Source organism: Galeopterus variegatus, unplaced genomic scaffold (assembly GCF_000696425.1).
Source record: "Galeopterus variegatus unplaced genomic scaffold, G_variegatus-3.0.2 Scaffold1966, whole genome shotgun sequence".
Classification (NCBI taxonomy): Eukaryota; Metazoa; Chordata; class Mammalia; order Dermoptera; family Cynocephalidae; genus Galeopterus; species Galeopterus variegatus.
The window spans coordinates 29,304-52,559 of record NW_007728077.1 but is presented as its reverse complement, the minus strand read 5'-3'; the positions used below and the strand labels follow the sequence as shown (position 1 = coordinate 52,559).

At 52.4% G+C, this 23,256-nt stretch overlaps 1 protein-coding gene across 1 annotated transcript; it reads right to left on the bottom strand.

Moving 5' to 3' along the window:
* Window positions 1-1,247: 1,247 nt before the first annotated feature.
* On the bottom strand, window positions 1,248-21,377 carry GMEB2 (glucocorticoid modulatory element binding protein 2). The gene is made up of 9 exons (XM_008579844.1): window positions 21,247-21,377; window positions 14,602-14,699; window positions 13,796-13,923; window positions 9,598-9,701; window positions 7,949-8,106; window positions 7,559-7,630; window positions 7,116-7,253; window positions 6,797-6,919; window positions 1,248-3,618 (listed from the first exon to the last, which is right to left on the bottom strand). Exons 1-9 carry the CDS (start codon window positions 21,375-21,377, stop codon window positions 2,978-2,980), a joined length of 1,593 nt encoding a protein of 530 aa, XP_008578066.1. The 3' UTR covers window positions 1,248-2,977.
* Window positions 21,378-23,256: the final 1,879 nt, after the last annotated feature.

Below are 23,256 nucleotides of genomic sequence, written 5' to 3'. Positions count from 1 at the left end.
GCGCGCCTCTGACTCCAGCCTTGGATCAAGGCTCAACTTAGATCCTCCAGTGATTCGCAGGACACCTTTGAAACCCTCACCAGGAACTGAACTCGCCAGTGCCTCCATCCTGAACTCCAGCCTCTAGCCCCTGAGGAGTAAGTCTGTCGACTACAAGCCACCCAATCTGTGGAGTTTTGTTACACCAGCCGTGAGCCACATGCCAGACCTCCCGAACACTCTGCATCACAGGTCCTGCAAATGGCACCTGGCGCTATCAGGAGAAGTTTTGGCCTTGGGACACCCTGAAGGGCCCAGGGCCCGATCACCCCTTACAAGGACGAAGCTGCGGGTGCAATGAGGACCTGGAGCAGTGAGCCCGCACCGTCTGCTGCGGGTGAGGCTCTCACAAATCTAATTTGATTCTGTCCACAGACTTTCATTACCAGAGAGACACACAAATTATGAAAAATGTTTTTTATTTTAAATCGAAGTACCGAGCAGATACTTGAAAACAACATATAAAGTAGAACTCAGCCACTGGCCTTCCCCAGATACCGAGCAGGCACCGAGAGAGGTTCTCGCCCTTCTACAAACCCAAATCCAACCCCATCTTCACAGAAAACCACACTAAAGGCAGCCATGAAAACCCGCATCCTGTAGGTGGTGTGCGGGGGCAGGCGCTGGCGACGGCCTCCTGACGAGAGGCAGGCAGCTCCATGAGGAGGGGTGGCCACCGGCCTCCTGCCCCACTCCAGGCCCGGAGCCCTGCCAGGAGCAGCCTCGGCGGAGGCTGAGCTGGCGGCAGTGCCCGAGAGCAGCCTCAGGGGGGCACTGAGAATGGCCTCCCACCGGCAGAATGAGGGGCTGGGAATTATTTCTTTTTTTTTTTTTTAAAGATGACCGGTAAGGGGATCTCAACCCTTGGCTTGGTGTTGTCAGCACCACGCTCAGCTAGTGAGCAAACCAGCCATCCCTATATAGGATCCGAACCCGTGGCCTTGGTGTTATCAGCACCGCACTCTACCGAGTGAGCCACGGGCCGGCCTGGCTGGGAATTATTTCTGAAGCTGGTTTGTACTGCCCTGAACCTAACTTTATCTTCCAGCATCTCGGTGCCTAAGGGGCAGGGGCAGAAAAGGTCCCACCCATGTTCTTAAAAAGAAAGAAAACCAACCCACAACCACTTTTAGTTCATTTCACCAAGTGGCTGTAAAGGCAGAAAGAGCATTTGACTTTCACAAATAAAAGCCTCCAAAGGTCACTGGTTCCCAGGCTAGAAGCAGTTTTATTAGTGACAGTTTTGAATATGGTCAAGCTGGTGGGGGGGTGCCGCAGGGCCAGCTAGGCAGTGCCCACACCCCCTGGCCCCCCTTGTGCCCACTGGGTCACGCTGCCGCATGTAACAGACTCACACCACAATAAAAATGAGTTTTAAAAAAGGAGTATGTACGCAAACAAATAAAGTAAACACGCTGAAACCAGCTGACTCATGACAACAGCCAACAGAAATGTAACAGAAGAAAAAAAAAGGACAGAACTTCAGTAGCTCGACATGGGGCAGGGGGAGACGGGACAGGCCCTGTCCCAACAAAGGAGCTGAGGTGGGGCCTGGGGCACTTGATGGATGGAAGGATGGACAGTTGGGTGGACGACCAGTTCCCTCAGACCAGTGGAGTGAAACAGCAGCCCCCTCCTGCTGCGGAGTCTTGGGAGAAGGGACTTCGGCTGGCAATACACTGGCAGGAAGGTCTGGGGATGCCTGGCCTGTTAGGATCGTCTGGGACACACCCTGCTGGAGGCTGCAAGAGGCCTGGGCTCAATGTCCCCTCAGAGGTCAGCCTGGAGGGCAGCCCCCACCAGGTCTTCCTTGGGACTCTAAAACCAAATCTGCAAACAATCTATGGACACAGCCTCTCATGGAGCATCATGGTCCCTCCTGCACCAGCTTGTCCTGGGCAGCCTCCCCAAATGTCCTGGGCTCTCCCTGGAGACAGGGATCACCGAGTGTGGCCAGAGGGTACAGATCCACCTTGCAGGGGGCACGTGAGGTGTCCACCAGCAGGCAGCACACAGGGGCCACAAGGGGGGAAGCGCCACCCAGGACCTTCAGCCCCTGGTCAATTGCATTTGCAGGAGCTCCAGAACCCACCCCCAGAGCCAACTGGGAGGCCTAGGCACTCTCCACTGTTTTGGTTGAAAATGCTATAAATGTGACTCTTCCTAGAAGCCTACTAAACAATACACTTAAAACACCTGTAGCACACATGCCATGGCACCTGGACCACCCCTGGTGTGTGCAGCCCCTCAGCCACCTGAGCACCTGCTGGGGGTGAGGGGAGGATGAGGCCTGCCCAGGGTCTACAGCCCAAGCTCCAGGTGCATGTCCTCACACAGGCAGGAGAACAGGGCGCCAGCCACACTAAACCTACAGAAAACTGTGGGAAGAAACCAAATCCATAGGATCCATGGGTTTCCACACTTGGGTACTGTTCCCAAGACATGTGTTAGTAATGTCCTCCCCAAGCAGGCTCAGACCCTGTGAGGGTCCTAGGGGATCCCAGGCTCCGAGACCTCAGTGACTCAGCTCCACCCACTTTAGCAGGCCCAAGGTCCGGGAGCACCTGGCTGGGCTCTGGCAGCACCAGCCCATGCTCAGCTCCCTGCCACCAGCTGCACCCCGGCCATCCCCTGCCATCATCCATCTGGCTCCTGATCAAGGCCCAATGTGTAAACAGTATCGATAAGCAACAGATGGAAAAATATATTTCCCAGAGAAAAGGGAGAGGAAGTTTAGAACCTGAAGACCGACTTTCTAGGTTGCTGTCCCTTCTTCTGTCTTGATTCGTCCTGATGATTCCTCTCTTTGGTTCAGCAGCCTACATGACCTGCCTGCACCGAGCCAGCCCTGCGGCCTGTGCCATGCTCCCCACCTGCTGGGGCTGAGGAGAGGCAGCTAGCCCTGTCCACCCCCGAGGGGCCGTGCCCTCCTCACCAGCTACTTCTGCTCATGGTCCTCTGCCACGGCGGCCACCTCAATGGTGGCTGTGTGCTCCTCAGACCCCACGGTGGCCCCCGTGGGCACTGTCACAATGGTGCTGCCCCCAGGCGATGCCTGGGTCACGTTCTGCAGGGTGGGGCCCAGGCCAGGCAGGGTGAGCAGCTGCAGTGGGCTGACCACCTTGAGCACCGTGCTGCCATCCTGCATGGCAGCCGTGCTCAGGACTGTGAGGCTTGACGCATCCGGGTGGATCTCCACTGTGCTGGGGAAGGTGGAGCCTGAGGAGGCCAGGACCGTGTAGCCCCCAAGCAGTGGGGAGGCCGGCGAGCTGGTGGGAGGAGCCTGAGGGGAGCCCTTGCTCAGGATGGTGGACGGCAGTGGGGACACCATTTTGCTGAGTGGCACGCTGGTCAGCTGGGAGACAGGCACGCCCGGGCCTAGGGCAATCTGGGCAGACTGGGTTAGCACCTGTGAGGCAACGGCAGCTGGTCCAGATGTGGCTCGCGCGAGCCGGGGTCGCTTCATGGGGGGCGGGAGGGAGACGGGGGTCAGCGTCATGAGCACGTTGCTGAGGTGCTGGGACTTGTGCTTGAGTTCCTTGGCCCGGCGGCGGTGTTCGTCACACTGCTGCTCCAGAGCTGCAGGCGAGCAGGGACAGAGAGCATCACTGCTGAGAATGTGGACAGGCAGGCACACCACTGGGCAGGTCACTGCAGTGGCAGCCCAGGTTAGCCTGCCTGACAGAACCGAGCCTGATGACCATGTGGCCACCCGCCGAAGGTGAGGTCGGTGGGAGGCAGCCCTCAGATGACCCACTGCCCGGAGGGGGAACATGCTGTCTGCCAGACCCTCCCCATCTCTCAGACAACCCGCTACCCGGAGGGGGAAGAGGCCATCTTGCCAGACCCTCCCCATTCATTTTAACATACTCATTTTAAGATAGTCCCTCCAAAACTTACTCCCCACTGTCACTGGGAAATCCTATTATGGTAACTGAAAGGTAGGGACTTGAACAGGTGATTGGATTGTTAGACCTCGCTACAGTGAATGGGTTAATAATGGTGGTCAGGGACATGGTTCTGAGGGCTTGAAAAAGAACACGTGAGGAACTATCTCTCCACCATATTCACCATGTGACACCCTGAGTCACTATAGTCACCACCAGGACAAGACTCGCACAAGATGTGTTTCCTGGACTTTGGACTGGCCAGCCTCCAAAACTATAAGCAATAAATTTTATTTTCTTTATAAATTACCCAGTTCTGAGTATTTTGTTATAAGCAACAGAAATAGACTAATACAGAAAATGGGTAACAGAGAAGTGGGGTGTTGCTTATAACAAATACTTGAAAACATGGAAGCAGCTTTGGAACTGGGTAATGGGCAAAGTCTGGAGGAATTTGAAGGAACAGGCTAGAAAAGGCCCAGTTGCTGGTGGGAGGTTAGAAAACAAGAAAACCAGGGAAACTTTGAAATGTTTTAGAGACTGGTTAGATGGTGAGGAGAAGAATACTTATGGAAATATGGACAGTAAAGACCACTCAAAGGAAGTCTCAGATGTAACTGAGAAGGGACTTACTGGAAACTGTGGCAAAGATCAATCTTGCTATGAACTGACAAGGAACTTGGCTGCATTGTGTCCATGCCCTAAGACTTTACGGAAGTTGGAAATTAAGAGTTGTGAGCCAGAGTATTTGGCAGAAGAAATTTCTAAGCAGCAAAGCATTCAAAAAGCTGCATGGCTACGTGTAACAGCCTGTTCTGAGTTATGGCTGCAAAGGCACGACATAAAGCCAGAATTTAAAAGGAAAGCAGAGTGTAAAGATTTTGAAAATTTGCAGGCTGGCCATGTGGTAGAGAAGCAGAGAGCATTTTCAGGAGAAAAATGCAGTGGTGTTAAGAAGATTAGCACAAAAGACAGAGATTATCAAGAGAAGGAAGAAAGACCCTAAAGGCATTGCAGAAGCCCCCAGGGCCAGCCCTTCCATTCCAGGCCCAGAGGCCCAGGGCCACCTCAGGATGCTGCTTCCTGTGCTGCTGGTGCTCATGCCGCACGTGCCACACATGCCTTGGCTAAATTGGCCTCAGGCATGGCTGGACCCGCAGCTTTGGAAAATACAAGCCGGAAGCCTTGGTGGTATCCATTTGGTGTTAGGTCTGCAGGCTCATAGAATGCCAGAGCTCTGAAGGCTTGGGAGCCTCCACCCTGCTTTCAAAGGATGTATGGAAAAGTCTAGGGGCCCATGAAGGAATTTGTCACAGAGGCGGATTCACTAGAGCAATGCCAAGGAAACACGGGGTCAGAGTTGCAGCAGAAAAACCTCAACAGTGCCATGTCTAATGGAGCCATGAGAGCAGGACCACCATGGAGACCCCAGACCTCTGGAGCTACCAGAGTGGAACAGCAGCCTGGGAAAGCTGAAGTGTGTCCTGAAACCAGGAAAGCCATAGGAGCGGAGCTGCCCAAAGACTTGGGGACTCAACTCCCACACCAGCATGCAGAGGACGTTGAACATGGAGTCAAGGTACATGATTCTTCAGCTTTAAGCTTCAATGCCTGCCCTGCTGAGTTTTGCACTTGTTTAGGACCTGTTACACCCTTCTTTTGGCTTGTTTCTCCCTTCTTGAATGGAATATGTACCCTATGTTTGTCCCACCACCATTGTATCTTGGAAGTAGATAACTACTTTTGATTTCACAGATGGGACTTTGAACTTTGGGCTTTTGAGTAGAAACAAGACTTTGGAGATGAAATGAATATATTTGTATGGGGGCCAGGAGCAGAATGCCTTGGGTCGAGTGTCCCCCCAAAACTTGATCCCCACTGTAACTGTTGAGGGTAGGAAATCCTATTATGGTAATTGAAAGGTGGGGCCTTGAAGAGGCAATTAGATTGTAGGACCACGCTGTAGTGAATGGATTAATAACAGTTGTCATGGGTGCGGTTCTGACGACTTTAAAAAGAGAGTACACGAGGAACTATCTCTCTGCTCCACCATATTCGCCATGTGATACCCTGAGTCGCTGTAGTCACCACCAGGACAAGGCAGGCCCTCACCGGATGTGTTCCCTGGACTTTGGACTTGCCAACCTCCAAAACTGTAAGCAATAAATTTCATTTTCTTTATAAATTACCCAGTTCTGAGTATTGTGTTACAAGCAGCAGAAACTGACTAATATACTAGGGAAAGTTGCTCTTGTGATATATGAAGACAAAAATAGGCCAAAGCAGCACATACATAAAGCGTGCTTTAAACACGCACACACGGTGAACACACCATGAGTACAAACTCCATTTGTACTCATAAAAATTTGCAGGATGGCCATATGGTAGAGAAGCAGAGAGCATTTTCAGGAGAAAAATGCAGTGGTGTTAAGAAGATTAGCACAAAAGAGATTATCAAGAGAAGGAGGAAAGGCCCCTGAAGGCATTGCAGAAGCCCCTGGGGCCAGCCCTTCCATTCCAGGCCCAGAGGCCCAGGGCCACCTCATTGCCCTTTCTGAAAGACCATGCAGAAAGGGCACCAGGTCACAGAGACAGGCTTGAGCTCTGGTGGGGTCAGGGCTGGCTGTTTTCACTTCCCTGTCACTGTTTCGTAAATAACTTCCTTTTTCATGATAGAAAAACCTGTAAGCAGAAGTAACGTGTGCTCTGCAGGAGGGCAACATCTGATTGCAGTCACCAGGTTTTACTGACTTTTCCTGGCTGAAACCTGTGTCCTTCCTCCCTGGGTGCAGGAGAAGGAGCTTCTGTCTGTGGCTGTGGCTCAGGGACGTGTGTGTGGACACAGCCCAGCGAGGCAAGCCACGGACTACCTGCCAGGTCCCGAGCATACTGCTCCCGCGAGCGGTCCATCTGGCACTTGTGGCTGGCCAGCACTTTCTTCACCAGGTCCAGCATGCCGAAGTTCTGCACGATGTTGTTGAGGAGGACAGCATCTTAAGGGCAAGGGGCACACATGGTAAGGACCTTGGGGCTGGTTGCAGCAGCCAGGGGGAACCTGGAAATCCCGCAAGCGACTACCACCAGAAGCCTAGCATTAGCCTCTGTTCATGGCATGGAAGGGCCTGGGGGAACAGGGCCCACCCCGCAACCCTGCAGATGCTGCTGGCTCAGAAGACACAGACCCCTCACCTCGCAGCTGTAGGGGGGGATCCTGGACTCGCTGCTGCAGGCCTTTCATGGTCTCCACCAGCTCCTGGTGGAACTCTTGGACGACCTCATCCAGCAGGCCGGCATCTTTCAGCCCCCGCCAGAAGGCAAACGTGTCATCTGCGAGGGAGGGACAAGGCTCAGTGGACAGAGGCAGCCCACGGTGGGGAGGGCAGAGCACAGTGCGAGTTCACGCTCAGGAAGGTCAGCTGCACCAGGCACTGTGTGGGGCCTGCCTCGACCCAGCCACGGCCATGGCGCTAGCGTCCACTGGGTCAGCTGCAGAGCTCACTGCCCAGTGCCCAGGATGGCAGTAGCCAGAGCTCGAGATCAGGTGGACGGCTTCTCCCCACTACCACCTTCTCTGTGAGGACCCCGCCACCCAGCCCCACACTCATGAGAAGCCCATAAGGAGGGATCCGCACCTCCGACAGCCGTGGTCCAGTCACCAGGGTCCTCACAGGTCTCGATGGTGATGGTAGCAGGAGACCCATTCACTGCAACCCAGACAGAAGCACAGTGAGCACCCGGACAGGTGCCCGCCAGTCCTCCTCACACCAGCTCTGAGTCTCTCTTTTTCATCCACTTTCACAAAATTGACAAGCACTATACATACTGGTTCAGCCAAAGGATCACTTGCCTTGCATTTTAAGTTTTTTTAAAATCACGGACATCTTCAGATAGGAGCTAAACAACAGACACCCTCCAATGACTGCAGACTGTAACCAACTGTAACTGTGTGGCAGCAGCAGCTGCAGCGGGCTGGGCCAGGACGGGCCATGCTGTCCTTGAGGCAGGCGGCCCCGCACACCTACCGTCGGCCGCGGCAGGTGTGAGCGGGATGTACTCAGCCGAGGTTGGGCTGCTCAGGGACACGCGTGCTCCCGACAGGTCAATCTTGGTGCTGCGGCAGGTGTTGGAGCAGACTTTATCATGCTGGTAGAAGTCCAGCTCCCCAGAGTCCATGATCTTCCTGAGACAGAGAATGGAGACAGAGCACCCCTGGTGAGACCCGGGCCCAGACACCTTGTCTACCCACCCTGAATCGGGCTGCCCACCTGCATGGGAGGCAGGTCCCAGCAGCAGCACTAACCAAGGCTGGGCTCCTGTGCAGTGGGAGTAGGCTACCCTCAGCACAACACTCTGAGTGTGGGGACTGGCTGCAGATGAAGCAACCACCCCAGGCTGTCATGTGGCTGCTCTGTCCACAGGAAGGAGAAAGAGAGCACTGGCCAGCAGGTGACCTGGAGACGCCTGGCTGACAGTGTGGGATGTCCTGCCAGCCCAGCCCCAGGGGAGCAGGCCCACAGCTCACAAAGGACATCACAGCGCACCTATACCATGTGTGACCCAGGTCTGAGCAGAGAGGCAAGATGCATTCCCAGGAGAAGACTGGCCTCTTTGGTTTTTTTTTGTCTTTTTTCGTGACCGGTAGGGGGATAGCAACCCTTGGTGACACCCGCACCGCACTCTGCCAGTGAGCTCCCCGGCCATCCCTATATAGGATCCGAACCCATGGCGGGAGCGCCGCTTGCGCTCCCAGCGCCACACTCTCCCGAGTGTGCCACAGGGTCGGCCCAAGACTAGCCTCTTTGGAAGGCACAGGACAGCCAAGGAGAACAAAAGAAACCCAGGAGGGCGCTGGGGTCCATGGTCACTCCCCATCACCACCTTTACCTGCCAACACCTGCTGCTCCTAGGACCCTCCTCTGCTGCCTCTCCTGGAGGTCCTGGATCTAAGTCCAAGGTGTCTCAGCCATCCCGCCTCCACCATGAGAGAGTCAGAGGCTCCAATGCCACTCAGTCTTTGGGCAGCGCTGACCTCAGGCCCAGGCTGGGCTCTCGCTCAGCTCACAACGTACCCCCCCCTGGGTGGGGTTCTCCACAGCTATGCCACTAGCCATGTCAAGAAAATCAGAGACTAGCTCAGCAGGATGGGCCCGAGAGCTGTGGAAAAGGACCCAGGCCCCAAGCTCTGCCTCTGGTGGTGCCAAGCAGCACACCCGCTCGGGAAACCAGGTGGAGACCGGGCCGCCATGACCTGTCCCATGGCGCCTGCACCTTCCAGGCACATGACCAAGACTGGCTCACAGTTTATGAAGAAAGCAAACCACATGTGGTCATTCACCAGCCACGCACGTACTCCACAGGCGTACTTTAGTAACAGTAATGAAAAACTCAAAGATAAAGAATAATGTCGTTATGCTACAAGACTAAACCTGCCAACTGCCTGGTGAACAAACACAAGATTATGCCTTTAAGTCTTCCACAGAGAAGAATTGGTGGGAACTAAAATGAGATTTGACAAAAAATTCTAGAAGTCCCACAGTGTCACTGCTGGTAGGGGTGTGGGGTGTGAGTAGGTGTGGCCACACGCCACATCTAAAATGAGTCTCCTCTTCAAAAATCCAAAACCAAAGGAGAAAGCAGCAGCCGCGGAGCCCCCGCCCCCGGGAGGGCCCACCTGAGCATGATGCCATTCATACGGATGGCTCTCTTCCAGTCCTTCAGCGTGGACTTCCCCGCCAGGTGCACGAATTCCTTCGGGCTGATCACATGCTCATCGTACTGTGGAGGGAAGCACAGCCGTGTGGGGCTGGGCCCAGTGGGATGGGACGCCCCCTCCTGCCCGACCCCATAGCCACAGCAATGCTACTAAACACTAGGGTAAAACAAGCAGCTGCAGCAGGAGCTGGCTCTCTACCTGTGGGCCTGAGACTCAACTGCTGCCACTGGCTACGGGGGACTGCACGCCCGGCAGAGGCCCCATAGCCATGCCTTGTGTGCTGGGGTCGCCCACACCATGCAGAAAGCGGGATAGTGCTCTCTCCCTGCAGACCTTCCTAAGGGCAGTTTATTCCAGTACTACATACACATATTACTTCATAAAACGGCAAAAGGCACAAGCTTATAGACTGACCTGTGAGTAGCGCCCAGCCCAGCCTGCTCCTAATGCCACCTTCCACACACAGGAAGCACACAGCACCCTGCTCTGCTCTGACACACATATGCGTCCATTTCAAAGCCAGAGGAACCCCCCAATTTCCTGGGTGTCTGCACTCTCTCTCTTATTGCCCCAAGCCACAGACAAGAATACTGCATCCAGCAAGCCCCCCCCATGCCCATGACCAGCTGATCAGGGAGACCAGGTGGGTGGAGTCCAGAATACCTCCCAGCCACTGCCTGCGCCTAGTAGGAAACCCATACCTGCCAGCCTTGGCTACCCTTCATCCACCTCTGGCCATCGTCACTGCCCAGCTGGCCTGCATGCACCAAGACAACTGAGCTGCACCTGCAGGCCTGCCCCCACACCTTGGGCATCTGCCCGGCCTGCCGTCTTCCATCACTGCCTTCGTGTGGGCCAAAGGGTCCTCCTGCCACCCCAGACTTCTCTCTCCTTGTCAGGAAGGTGCACCCTCCACTCTCTCAAGGGCACACCTGGGCTGTCGGACTCCAGAGCTCACGTGAGCCCCATCTGATCCTGCCACGGCCCTGTGTGTTGTCTTTAGAGCAGTCCAGGACGTCACCATCAGGGACTCACCCTTCTCTCTTCCCACCCTCACACTGCAACACTTCTATCTGGAAACTTTCCCTCTTTCTGGCATATTCAGAATTCCTCTAGTGATGATGTGCTGGTGGCAAACTCAGTTTTGTCTAAAACTGTCTTTATGTCTTTATTTCACTCTAATTTTTACAGATGACATCATTCTGCACAGTTACTTGCGGCACAGTGAGGACCTCTGGCTCCCGCACTGCCATCGGGACTTGGCTGCTGGTGGGATTCTTTCTCCTGAGCCGTCTCTGCTCTCCGGCTGTTTTTAGCATCTTCCTCATCCTTGTTGTTCTGGATTTTCATTATGATGTTATTTATAGTGAATTTCTTTTTTATTTCTAATTTTCAATTTTGATATAATTTCAAACTTACAGAATAATTGCAAGAATATTCCAAGGAGCTCCATGATGCTCCTTTTTCAGATTCACCAACTGTTTACATCTGGCCCCTCCGCTCCCTTGCCCTTCATTCATGCGCACACATGCATGTGCATGTGTGCATGCACGTGCAAGTGAGCCTCTCTTCTGAACTGCTGAGTGTGAGGTGGAGACAGCAGGCCCCTTTACCCCTAAGTATTTGTACATATTTCCCAAGAACAAGGTCCTCTCACAGCACCACAGCACGATTACCATCCATGTACTATCTAATCCACAGTGCACATTCGACCTCACGGACTATCCCAAGGTTAGTCTTCATCACTGTCATTCTGTCGCGGGACCCAGCCCTCACCTGCTGCGTGCATGTGTGTCTCCTGGACTCCTGCAGTAGGAATAGCCTCTCGGCCTTTCTTTGTCTTCCTCGGCCTTGACTTGTTTTAAACACATGGGTTGGGTATTTTATAAGCTGTCTCTCAATTCATGTCTGATGCTTTCTCACGAGTAGAGCTGGGCTAAGAATTTTTGGCAGCAATACCACAGAATTCCTGCCCATTCTATCAGGAGGCACAAGACAGAGGATTCTCAACATCAGTAATTGGCTGAGGTGGCACATGCCTGGTGTTCCTGTGCTTGCAATTTCCTCTGTGATGAACATGTAAGCAATGGGGGCACGTGAGGCTGGGTTAACGTCCTGCCTCCCCCCACTTCCCACGCCTGTCCTCCCCTCCTACCTTCCACGTGGATCAGCTGGCACTGCAACATAAGAGCTCCACTTCTCCCTGCACATTTATTTAACCTAGGTGAGTGACATGAAATACTTGGCAACGAACAGGGACTTGACTTTCATTTTACCATGAGGAAGTTAGTCTATCTCCGCTCTGCTATTTTCGCAATGTGATACCTGCCACCGCCATCGCCAACACCAAGACCCTCACCAGATGAGTTCTCTGGATTTTGGACTTTGGACTTCCCAGCCTCCAAAACAGTAAGCAGTAAATTTCATTTTCTTCATAAACCACCCAGTTCCGTGTACTTTGTTATAAGCAACAGAAACAGACTAATATGGTCCATGATTGTCACTTTTCTGATGTTAGATTGTCCCAGATGGAGGCAGTGGAAGTCTTTCCCGCCTGGGACCTGCCACGCTCATGGCCCGAGGACTTTGTCCTTCCTTGGTTATGAAGTCCTCAGCCTCTCTGTCCTTTCCTCCCAGAACTCAATAGATGTGTTGGACTGTCTTTTTTGTTTCTGTGGACTACATTCTGGATAATTTCTTTAGTTCTATCTTCAGCTCACTGTCTCTTCAGCTATGTCTACCCTGCTATAAAAACTACCCACTAATATCAACTTTCAATTCAACTTTTCATTTCTTTTTTTTTTTTTTGTCTTTTTTATCTTTTTCCGTGTCCGGCAACAGATCACAACCCTCAGTGTTGCCCCCGTACCAGACCGGGGACCGGCAACGGGATTGCAACCCTCGGTGCTGCTCCCGTGCCTCGCTCAGCCAGTGAGCGGGAACCGGTCTGTATGTGGGATCCGAACCCTTGGGCGGGAGCGCCACCACGCTTCCCAAGCGGCGCACTATAGCAGTGCACCACCGGGCCAGCCAAACTTTTCATTTCTGATCATGCTGTTGTTAAATCTCCTCACACTTCACTCATGTTCAGTCATCTCTTTTATTTCTTGAGATGAATTAAATGCCATTATTTTACATCCTGTGTCTTGGCACTCCAGTGCTCGAGGTCCTGGGGGGCTCTTCTGTCTGCTACTTCCTTGTGTGGACAGTGTGTCTGCTGGTTCTACCATGAGCTCCTCCTTTCCTTACAACTTTGTCCGTGGAAATTACTTGAAACTTGGGATAAAGGTGAATCCCTCCAGAAAGGATGTTTTCATCTGCTTCTATTGGCCCCGGCAGAACTGCCAGTCAGGAGCCTCACACAACTGCACTCTCGGCTTGGGCTTTCAGGTCACACAGGCCATGCACGAATCCTGAAGAAAGTGTTCCTCCTCAACTCAGCGCTACGGCTGGAGGCAAGAAGTCTCCTTGCTCAGGGGAGAGCGTGTGCGTTATTAGTAGTTTACCGCCTGGAGATACCAGTGTTGGAGGGACAATCTCCATGCCCAACACACACACCTCGGGGAAGCCCCAGCCTCCTCTTCTATCTCTGCCCCAGTGAGGCTAAGCAACGTGGCAGGGTAGAAGCTCGCTCGGGCTACACATGCCTCGCCAATCCCACCCCTCCTTGGGCCCTGCGCCTGGCACTTCCTCCTTTTTTGCCAGTTTAAGGTGGCAGCTAGAAGATGCTTTATGAACATGTCTTCAGGGGCATTCACAGCTATTTCCAGCACAGCTGGGTCTGGCCCCTAATCTGCCACGTTGCCAGGAAGAGAACACCTCTCCCATTTATCTTACCCTTCACCACTAAATGAGTCTTTTCCAAGCGTACCCATCGTTCAACCTGCAAGGAAAGCCAGCTCCTCCATGCAGTCACAGTGCTCTGCACATGAGCACAGCCCTCTGCAGCCTGCCCCCGCCGCGGCTTCACACCAGTAACAGGGGCGACTTCCTCTGAGGGCTTTCCTGTCGTGCCCAAGCTCGAATCCTGTCTGTTCCTGAAGCCTCCTCTGTTCCCAGGCACATGGGACCCTGTCTCCTTGAATGCCCTCATTACAGCCATTGCCCCCCAGAGCAGGTGCTGCACTGCAGCCCCCACACAGGTCAGACGCATCACCTGAACACACTTCACGTTGATGCCAGGGCACACGAACTTCCTCCAGATCAGGTTGGCTCTGCTGTCTCCACAGGTGATGGGGTACACAATCTCAGCCTCCAGGCTCTCCCCCTCGTCAGCCACCTTCACTTCTCAGGGGCATGTGCACAAGGAAAGGGTGAAGACAGAAAATCAGTCATAGACTCCTGCAAATGCAAGGAGAACAGCCACCAACCTGGAAACCAAAAATTAAGATCCAGGAAGGCCCAAGACAAAGCCAAGGAGAGTGGAACATGCAGGGTGTTCTCACCAGTCCTTGGTGTGGGCTTCAGGTAAATTCACAAAGTAGATTTGATTGACTATGGTAATATTAATATAATTCCATTAAACTATGGGTGAACTGAAGAGAAATTTAAGAGAATAAAATCAAACTTTACTTGAAACCACTCTAGGAAAGCTTAAGGTTTTAAAGATTATAGGTCCTTTAACCTTAGGCAACAGAAAAATCCCAAAGGTGTTATAAAAAGTATTTAGTGCCATTCACTGACAGTTAAGTAAACAGATGCAGGCAGAACAGCAGGTACAGAGACAGAAGCAAACAAAATCCCATAGATGAGGCTGCACAATTTGGGGCTAACCTGCTTCCCCATGGGCAGGGCTGTCATTACAAACCCAGGACGGGCTCCTGGGCGGGCCCTGGAGCCTGGCCCTACTCTCCTGAGGGCATGCGGCTAGAACAGCCCGTGTAGGGCCTCAGTTACTCCCACACCATGACCCGTCCTTGCAGCAGTAGGAGGGCAGGCCCCCCACTCGAGGCAGCTTCCTACCTAGCACGGCTTCCTTGAGATGAGAGGAGGCTGTGAAGGCAGCGGCCGCTGCGGCCGCCGCACTTTCTGTTTCCATGTTGTCTTCGGTGAGGTCACCCCTGGTAAACAGAGAAAGCATCAGGGTCCAGCACCCATTCTGTGGCGCCCAGCATATGGCAAGCCTTCCCAGTGACACGACTCTTCGCATGCCTGCTGCTCTAACTTACTCAGACACAGCCTGGCCGCGCCAGACACGGGACCGTGTACGCACAGCCACAGTGCTGCCTCATGAGGGCACAGTTCTCTGTTTTGTCTGCGGCTGTGTTTCTGGAGTCCGAACAGCACCCGCAAGTGAAAACAGCATGATGGATGTGTGGAAGCAACAGATGTACAGCGGGAATCCTAAACCTCCATTTTGGTCTTGAATAAATCTCATGAGGGCACAGTTCTCTGTTTTGTCTGCGGCTGTGTTTCTGGAGTCCGAACAGCACCCACAAGTGAAAACAGCATGATGGATGTGTGGAAGCAACAGATGTACAGCGGGAATCCTAAACCTCCATTTTGGTCTTGAATAAAGTTTTTTATTTCCATTATAATGACTTCATATGGTTACAGAAACCATCAGAAAACATGAAATTTTAGGAAGAAGAAAAAATCACCATGGCCTAACCTCATCCTATACCAATAAATTATAGACAAATCAAAATGTAAAGGTAAAAGGTGAAATCATAAAAGTATTAAAAGGAAAAAAGAGAGAATTATTTTTTTTCTAGTTGCAAAGTGATAAAGAGTTTTCTTACGTGATACAATACCTAGAAATATGGCTGGCCAGTTAGCTCAGTTGGTTAGGGTGCAGCCTTATAACACCAAGGTAACTGGTTCTGATCCCCATACTGGCCAGCTGCCAGAAAAAAAAAAAAAACCTGGAGGGGGGGAACCCTAGAAATAGTGATTTGCCTCAAAAAAATAAAAGTAAAGACTTTTAATATAGAGAAAAAAACATCATAAATAATTTTTTTAAGAAAGAAAGAACGAACTTGGGGAAATGTCTACGGCATATATAAGACAAATGGCTACTTTCCTGATATTGTGTGAAGATGTCCCACAGAGCAACCAAACACCTCAACAGGAAAACAGGTGAAAACCACGACCAGAAGCCTTGGAGAAATCTGTAAAGGCGCCTCATTACACATAGGAAATGCAAATAAAAATTACAGTGAGACACCACAGTCACACACATGGTCCACAAGATGGACACACATACAGAAGAACATCTGTACGTGACAGTGCCCTGCAGGGACACAGGGAGTCTCCTGCTTTGTTGGCAAAACCTATGAGGAGGCTAATCTACCTACAGCCTAGGAGGCACATGCCTTTGGCCCAGCACCCCCACTTCTAGGATCAATCCTGCAGACTCCACCACAGCTCTCAGGGAAATGCTACCTAACTGACATGTGCAGTTCAAACTTCATTTGAAAAACTTCAGCTTAAAGTGAGAGACTGCACACTGTTGTCTCTCAGTAAAGTACTCCTGTCTTCCCATCAACACAGGCAGAGCCATGGGCAGGAGGCTCCCCTTTCAGACCTCATAAGTGAAGAGCAATCCCAAGTTCCTCCCCAAACAGCTGTCCGGAAAGGAAATCAGTGCCCACAAAGTAATCAACTAGTTTCTGCTTCCCCTTTCTCTAAAAACATGTAGCAAAAGTGAATCTCAACTTCCAGCTGGCAGGATAATAGGTGTAATTCCCCACAAAAAAAGAAGAGGATCTTCAGGTCCTTGAAGATAAACCAGCCTCAGGTGCCATGTGGGGTTTTCTCCTCAGAGGAGAAGGTGCACGTGGCCTCTCTTTTCCTGCACAAGCCTCCAAGCGGCAAGGGCGGTGCCTGGGCATCCTACAAGGCAGCCATGGACTGGAAAACGTCTTCTGATCCTGTTGCGCCCGGCTTGACTTTGGGCCAACCTTCTGACCAGCATTGACTGACAGGATGTGCCAGGCCCTGTGAGGCCTCGCAGCTCCCCCTCTGCTGCTGGAGTCCCTATCTGGAGGACATCCCCAGCAGGCCAGAGCAGAGGCCCAGCTAACCCAGCATACCACAGGAAGTGGCACGCGTCTGCTGCTTCCAGCCACCAAGCTGTGTGGTAGTTTGTTGTTATGCAGCAAGTGTGACAAACACTGAAACGGTGCCACAAGTGGGGGCTGCTATCACAAAACCTAGACACAGGTGCTAACTCTGGCACCAGCAGAAGGCGGAGGGATGGCTGCAGGGCCACACACGTGGTCACTGAACTGACAGAAAACACGTCTGATGAACCTGTGCATCTCAAGAGAGAACTTGAGGCAGAATGCAGGAAGTGCCGGGCCGGCCTGTGGCTCACTCGGGAGACTGTGGTGCTGAGAACACCAAGGCCCCGGGTTCAGATCCTATATAGGGATAGCCGGTTAGCTCACTGGTTGATTGAGCGTGGTGCTGACAACACCAAGCCAAGGCTTGAGATCCCCTTACCGGTCATCTTTTAAAAAAAAAAAAAAAAAAAGAATGCAGGAAGTGCCAAGTGGCTTCTTTCATGTCAGATGACTGTCCTCCTGAACAAAGAAGCTACAGGGGTTCTGGTGTCACACCATCTCATGTCTCCAGTTCCTCAGCTGGCAAAAGATTCTCAAAGTAAGAAAGGGCTTCGGGTAGAGACCAAATCAAGGGTGTGACTGTGAGATCCTCTGCTGAAACCTCAGCAAGTGCTGAGGCCACGTCTGGCCAAAGGGCTCCTAACAATCTTCAGGGCCCTGCCCCAAAAGCAGAGAGGCCCATCCCAAGGACTGGTGATGTGGCTGCTAAGCAGGACCGTCCACCTGGGGCCTGTCCTATCTGGCCTACACTGAGTGTTGGTGGCAGGGTGGTAGGATGGCAGGGTGGCAGGGCACGAGGGCGGCAGATGGCTCTCAGCTTCAGTTCTTGGGTCTTGGATCACATGATGCTACATGCACACCCAGACCCGGCCACAAGGTTTTATCACTCTTTCCATCAAGAGACAGTCTTCATTCCATCTTTGACCCTGTGCTTGGTCATGAGACAGGAGGCAAGTTTTTCTCTGGAACTCTGAGAGGACCATGTAAAGAAGCCCAGGACACCTAGTTGGAAGACAAGAGACCTGGCAGAATGAAGGCACACCATCAGCTGAGGCCACCAGGACCACCGGCCTATCGACCCCCAGACGCATGACTGGGGCCATCAGGGCCATCGGCCTGTCAACGCCAAGACATGTGACTGAGCCACCTGGACCACTGGCCTGTCGATGCCCAGCCACGTGACTGAGGCCACCAGGACCAACTGGCCCTAGCTGTGCCATCAGCTGGCCAGGCGAGCCCAGACCAGCAGATCCAGCAGTCGACTGATGTAACTGTAAGAATAGTAAATGTCTTCAGCTACTGAGGTTTGGAGTGGTTCCTTACACAGCAAAAGAGAGGGACACGATAATAAACAAGGCAGGTGGGGAACTGACCTACTGTTTCCTCTCTACTTCCCACTGTTCTTAAAACAGAGTTAGCTTGAGTTGTAGAATGTGAGCAAACTTATCCCAGAAAAACACACATACTTAGTGCTGCTAAAGCAAAGCTAACCCACAGCAGCCACCTTCCGCAGTAGAGACAGAAAACAAAGGCAGCCTCGTAGACACCAGATTCAGGGGATTGTGCCAGCCAATGCTCCTGTGTCTGTCACTGTCACCAGCTGGCAAGACAGCCCCTGGGGACAGCTCTGAGCCCACAACTGTGTAAGCAAATAACAGCCCAGGGAAGAGAGAAAGTTTCCGGGAGACTTTTATTACTAAAATGTCTTTGTTTTTCAGTAAAAATGCATTTAATGTTGAAACCTACACATTTAAACGGGTAACAATGGTATCCTGATGCCCGTGAGTTTTCACGCGGACCTCTGGGGGTGTGTAAGTCTGAAGTATGGGTACCCACACAGGAGGACAGTGAAGCCAGGGAGCAGCGAAGACAACTGCTGGGGTGAGGGGATCCCACACAACGTGAAAATCGCCCTGCATTGGTTGGATTAGGAAAACATCTCTTCTGTCGGACAGACCCGGCTTGGTTTAGAATAGATCCCAGGCATCAAGCAGTTGCCGGAGCAACCATGACCCTGTGAAACCCAGTGAGGTGTCTGCAGGAACCCAGCCCAGTCTCATTACGCCAATTTATGAAAAAGAGACTTTTCTAAGTGAGAGACCAAAGGGTTGTATGAGGACCAGATATAATAGATCCTGGTTTGGACAAACTAGCTGTAAAAGTCACTTTGGTGACATGGAGAAATCTAAGTTTGAACTGAATTAGAAGAGGTGAAAATTTAACAACATGGAAAGATAAGAGATCATTACCTAAAACCAAACCAGAATAAAAGCAGCATGCATGGTGTTGTATGACCTCCTGGAGGGAGGGGTGTGAGGGCTTCTGGGATGCAGAAACATCCCATTTCTTTTTTTTTTTTTTTTTTTAAATGATGACCGGTAAGGGGATCTTAACCCTTGACTTGGTGTTGTCAGCACCATGCTCTCCCAAGTGAGCTAACCGGCCATCCGTATATAGGGATCCGAACCCGTGGTCTTGGTGTCAGCAGCACCACATTCTCCCAAGTGAGCCATGGGCCAGCCTGAAACGTCCCATTTCAATGGCCCCTGTTCACGTCATGCTAACTCATTAAGCTGGACATGTGTTCCTCGGACACTTTTCTATCTGCACATTACATTCAGTAATAAAAAGCTTTAAAGAAGGAAGAAGTCATATATTTGTGTGTGACCAGAATACCCGGAAGGGCCTGTTCTTGGGCATGAGCAGGGGATCTCCGGGCAACAGCAGCCTGGTCTCTTTTTGTTTCTGCTCATCAGTACTTTATAATTTTCTACAATATGTATTTTGTAAAAATAAATGGGTTATTTTAATTTTAAAAAAACTTATTGAAAACTTCCCAGTAAAATGGCAAATTAAACATACACATCTAATTCTGTCCTAACCCTAACCCATTAAAACAACAAAGGGAGCAATTCTCAAAGTGCAAGCCTAGAGCACATGAGCAGGAGACATCTCAGTGACTGGCTTTTGAAACCAGGGTAAACACAGCATGCACTGTCATGGCGCTCACTGAGGAACGGAAGCCGGCCCCAGGACAAGATGACCACCGACCCCATTTATACCCCAAATCCTCAAATCCTGGGAACTGAGCACCAGCTACCTCTGCAAGCAGGAATGACAGGAACCAAAGTGAGACTGGGCTGCAAGCTAGGGAGTGAGCAGCAGTTCCATCCCCAGATGCCCCGCCCCCACCCGCAGCCCCACCTGCAGAAGATCTGAGAGGTAGAAGCAGGCCCCCTGCCCACAGGATCCCAGGCATAGCTGGGCACGGGCACCATCCTGAAAGGGGAGCCATGTATGGACTGAACTGTGTCACCCCCAAAGTTCATATGTTGAAGGCCTGGCCCCCAATGTGACTGTATTTGGAGATAGGGCTTTAGAAGATAATTAAGGTAACACAAGTTCTTGAGGGTTAGGCCCTAATCCAATAAGAAGCAGAAGACATCTCTCCCTGCTCTCCCTTTCTGCCACAGCAAGAAGCTGGCCATCTGGAAGCCAGAAAGAGAGCCCTCCCCAAAACTGAACCCTGCCGGACTTTGACCTTGGACTTTCCAGGCTCCAGACTGTAATAAAATAAGTTTCTGCTGTTTAAGCCCCCAGTCCATGGTCCTTTGTCAGGGCAGCCGGAGTCGACTAAGACACATATTCTCTAGGGAATCTGACCAGCCCAAGAAGAAAGACCTAGAGATTATGATACTGAATGTTCCCAGTGAAGGGCTGAATCACAACCCCACAGCAGTGGCCCACAACATTGGCTCCAACTGGGAAGACTCCAGTGCAGGGCTGCCCCACCCAGGGGCTCCTTCTACCCAGCACCTGGGTGGGTGATGCAGCAGCTGGGCTCAGCAGAGACCAGAGCATCTCCAGGAGGTGTGGCGTGGGCTCCTCACAGCATCCCGGGCACCAGGAGGAAGCCATGTGGCCCTTTCTGACCAAGTGTCACACTGTATTCCCTGCAGGCTGCCCCACATTAAGGGGACTTGGGCACTGCAGAGCACATGGGATGAGAGATGGTGGAAAACACCATCTGCCAACAACACATACGCAAAAAACATCTAAGATATGCACCGAGATCCTGACAAAGACCAAAGGAGGATTTAAGTGGGAAAACCCAATTGGAATGTCCTACTCAGAAACTCCTGTCTTTCCACAGACATGGCCCTGTGCTCTGCCAAGGGAGCAAGGGAACCACACACATCGAGCCAGGAACCCACCAGCCTCCACACGTCAAGTCCAGTATCTACGCCCCAAAGCAAAGGAAAGAAGGAGCCCTGAGGCCGGTCTGCCCGCGCAGCAGCTGCCAGCAAACCATGCCCCTTCAGAAGAAGATGAAGCATCACCCACAGCCTGAAGCTGGGTCCTCCTGACCTGCTTCTCTTCACCCTCTCTACTCACAGAGACTCTTGAGTCCATCTTAGAATAATTATAAGTAAAGAAAACTCTGAAGCTTGCCCCTATACCTGTAATGCCAGCCATTCCAAGCATGACCCACCCCGAGCCCCTGACGTGACCCTCAGCAGGGCCAAGGCTCAGTCCTCACCCGTGAGGGGCCAAATTGGTCGTCACCAACACAGTCTTCACCTCCTCGACACCACCGCCGTCCACTGCGGTGTCCGGAGTTGTCACGACCACCACCTCCTCCATGTGGACGCTCACATCCGGGGTCGCCATGGTGCAGCTACGGGGACACCCGGGCCAGCGGCCTCACTCCTCCAGGGTCCCAAGTCCTGGATGAAACAAGCCAGAGTCCAAGGTTACCGGGTGGTCTCCACGTCTGCACAACAGAACCCTCAGCAGATGGCACCTCTGAGTGTCTCAAAGATCCCTCTAAATCCCAAACTATCCCTTTCTGATGAGAAGGGCTACTCCGGGCACTGGTTCTGAGGGTAGCACAAGCACAATCCACCTGTCCTTCCCCCTGGATGAGCCAAAGTCCCTGAGCAGAACGCATGGAGCTGCTCACTCCCTGAGGCAGCACAGCAGCAGGACAAGGGAGACGAGGACTGCAGGTACAACCTCTCTGCACGCGAGTTTCCTGGTGCTCACTTTCCCCACCCCCCCATATCCCCTGGCCTAAATTGAAAGGCAGCCCAAATCCCAGAACTGAGGACCAGGTGCAGATAGAAAGCACTCAGGGAGAAGTGCTCTCTCTGGTCTGGGGAAAGGGAAGGAAAACCCACTCAAGACAGGGAGAGGCAGATGCCCTGGTGTTTTTAATGACCGTTTCCATCTTTGCTGACTCTGCCCTCCGGCAAGCCCAAGCCCCTGCTAAAACCTTGCCATGGTGGCAATGGCCCAGCAGGCTCCTAAACTTGAGGGGGGGGATCTTCCTCCAGACCAGAGGAACGGGGGTCCTAAGAGCATAAGCAGTCCCTGTTGTTCTCTTGCACTCCGTCCTCTTCACTTGGCCCGGGGCACTCAGTCCCAAGATGTCACAGCACAGAGGGGACACAAAAGCCCCTGGTTTCCAGGAAAAAGCAAGGAAGGAGCACTGGAGGCAGAGCACCAGGGAGACTGCAGAGAGGAGAGAGATGCAGGTGGGACCACACACAGCCATATATAAACACCGGGGTCACCCCAAGACAGCCCATGTGCAGACCTGACCCTACAGGCAAACCAAAGATTCTGAGAGCTGACCTACAGGGTAGACCACCACTCAGGTCTCAGACTGCCCCAGATGGCACCTACAGGGCAGATCCAGAGAGCACTGCCAAGGGTGTGAAAGCTGAACTGACCACAGGAAGAAGGCTTCTAAACTGGCAGCCTGAACCCAACCAGGTCACCTTCCTCCTGTAACAAAGATGTTTACATTCAATGTTTTCATTGACTTAGACAAGACCCAGAGTCTTATTACACAGTATTAAAAGTGTCCAATGGGCCAGCCCGTGGCTCACTCGGTAGAGCGCGGTGCTGATAACACCAAGGCCACGGGTTCGGATCCCATATAGGGATGGCCGGTTTGCTCACTGGCTGAGCGTGGTGCTGACAACACCAAGCCAAGGGTTGAGATCCCCTTACCGGTCATCTTTTAAAAATAAATAAATAAATAAATAAAATAAAAGTGTCCAAAATATTTGACATGTAAAGAGCCAAGAAAGTCTGATTAATTTTCAAGGGAAAAAACAATCAAGAGAAGCCCATTCCAAGAGGACCACTGGAACCAACAGAGATCTTAAGGTGGCTACTATTCCATGCTTCAAGAGTGAGGCCAGACACTCCAGGGCCAAATGGAAAGAAAATTATAATCAAATGGACATTTGAGAATTAAAAAATATAATAACCAGGGCCGGCCCGGTGGCGCACTGGATAGTGCGCCGCTTGGGAAGCGCGGCGGCACCCCCGTCCGAGGGTTCGGATCCCCCAGTGGCGCACTGTATAGTGCGCCGCTTGGGAAGCGCGGCGGCACCCCCGTCCGAGGGTTCGGATCCCCCAGTGGCGCACTGTATAGTGCGCCGCTTGGGAAGCGCGGCGGCACCCCCGTCCGAGGGTTCGGATCCCCCAGTGGCGCACTGTATAGTGCGCCGCTTGGGAAGCGCGGCGGCACCCCCGT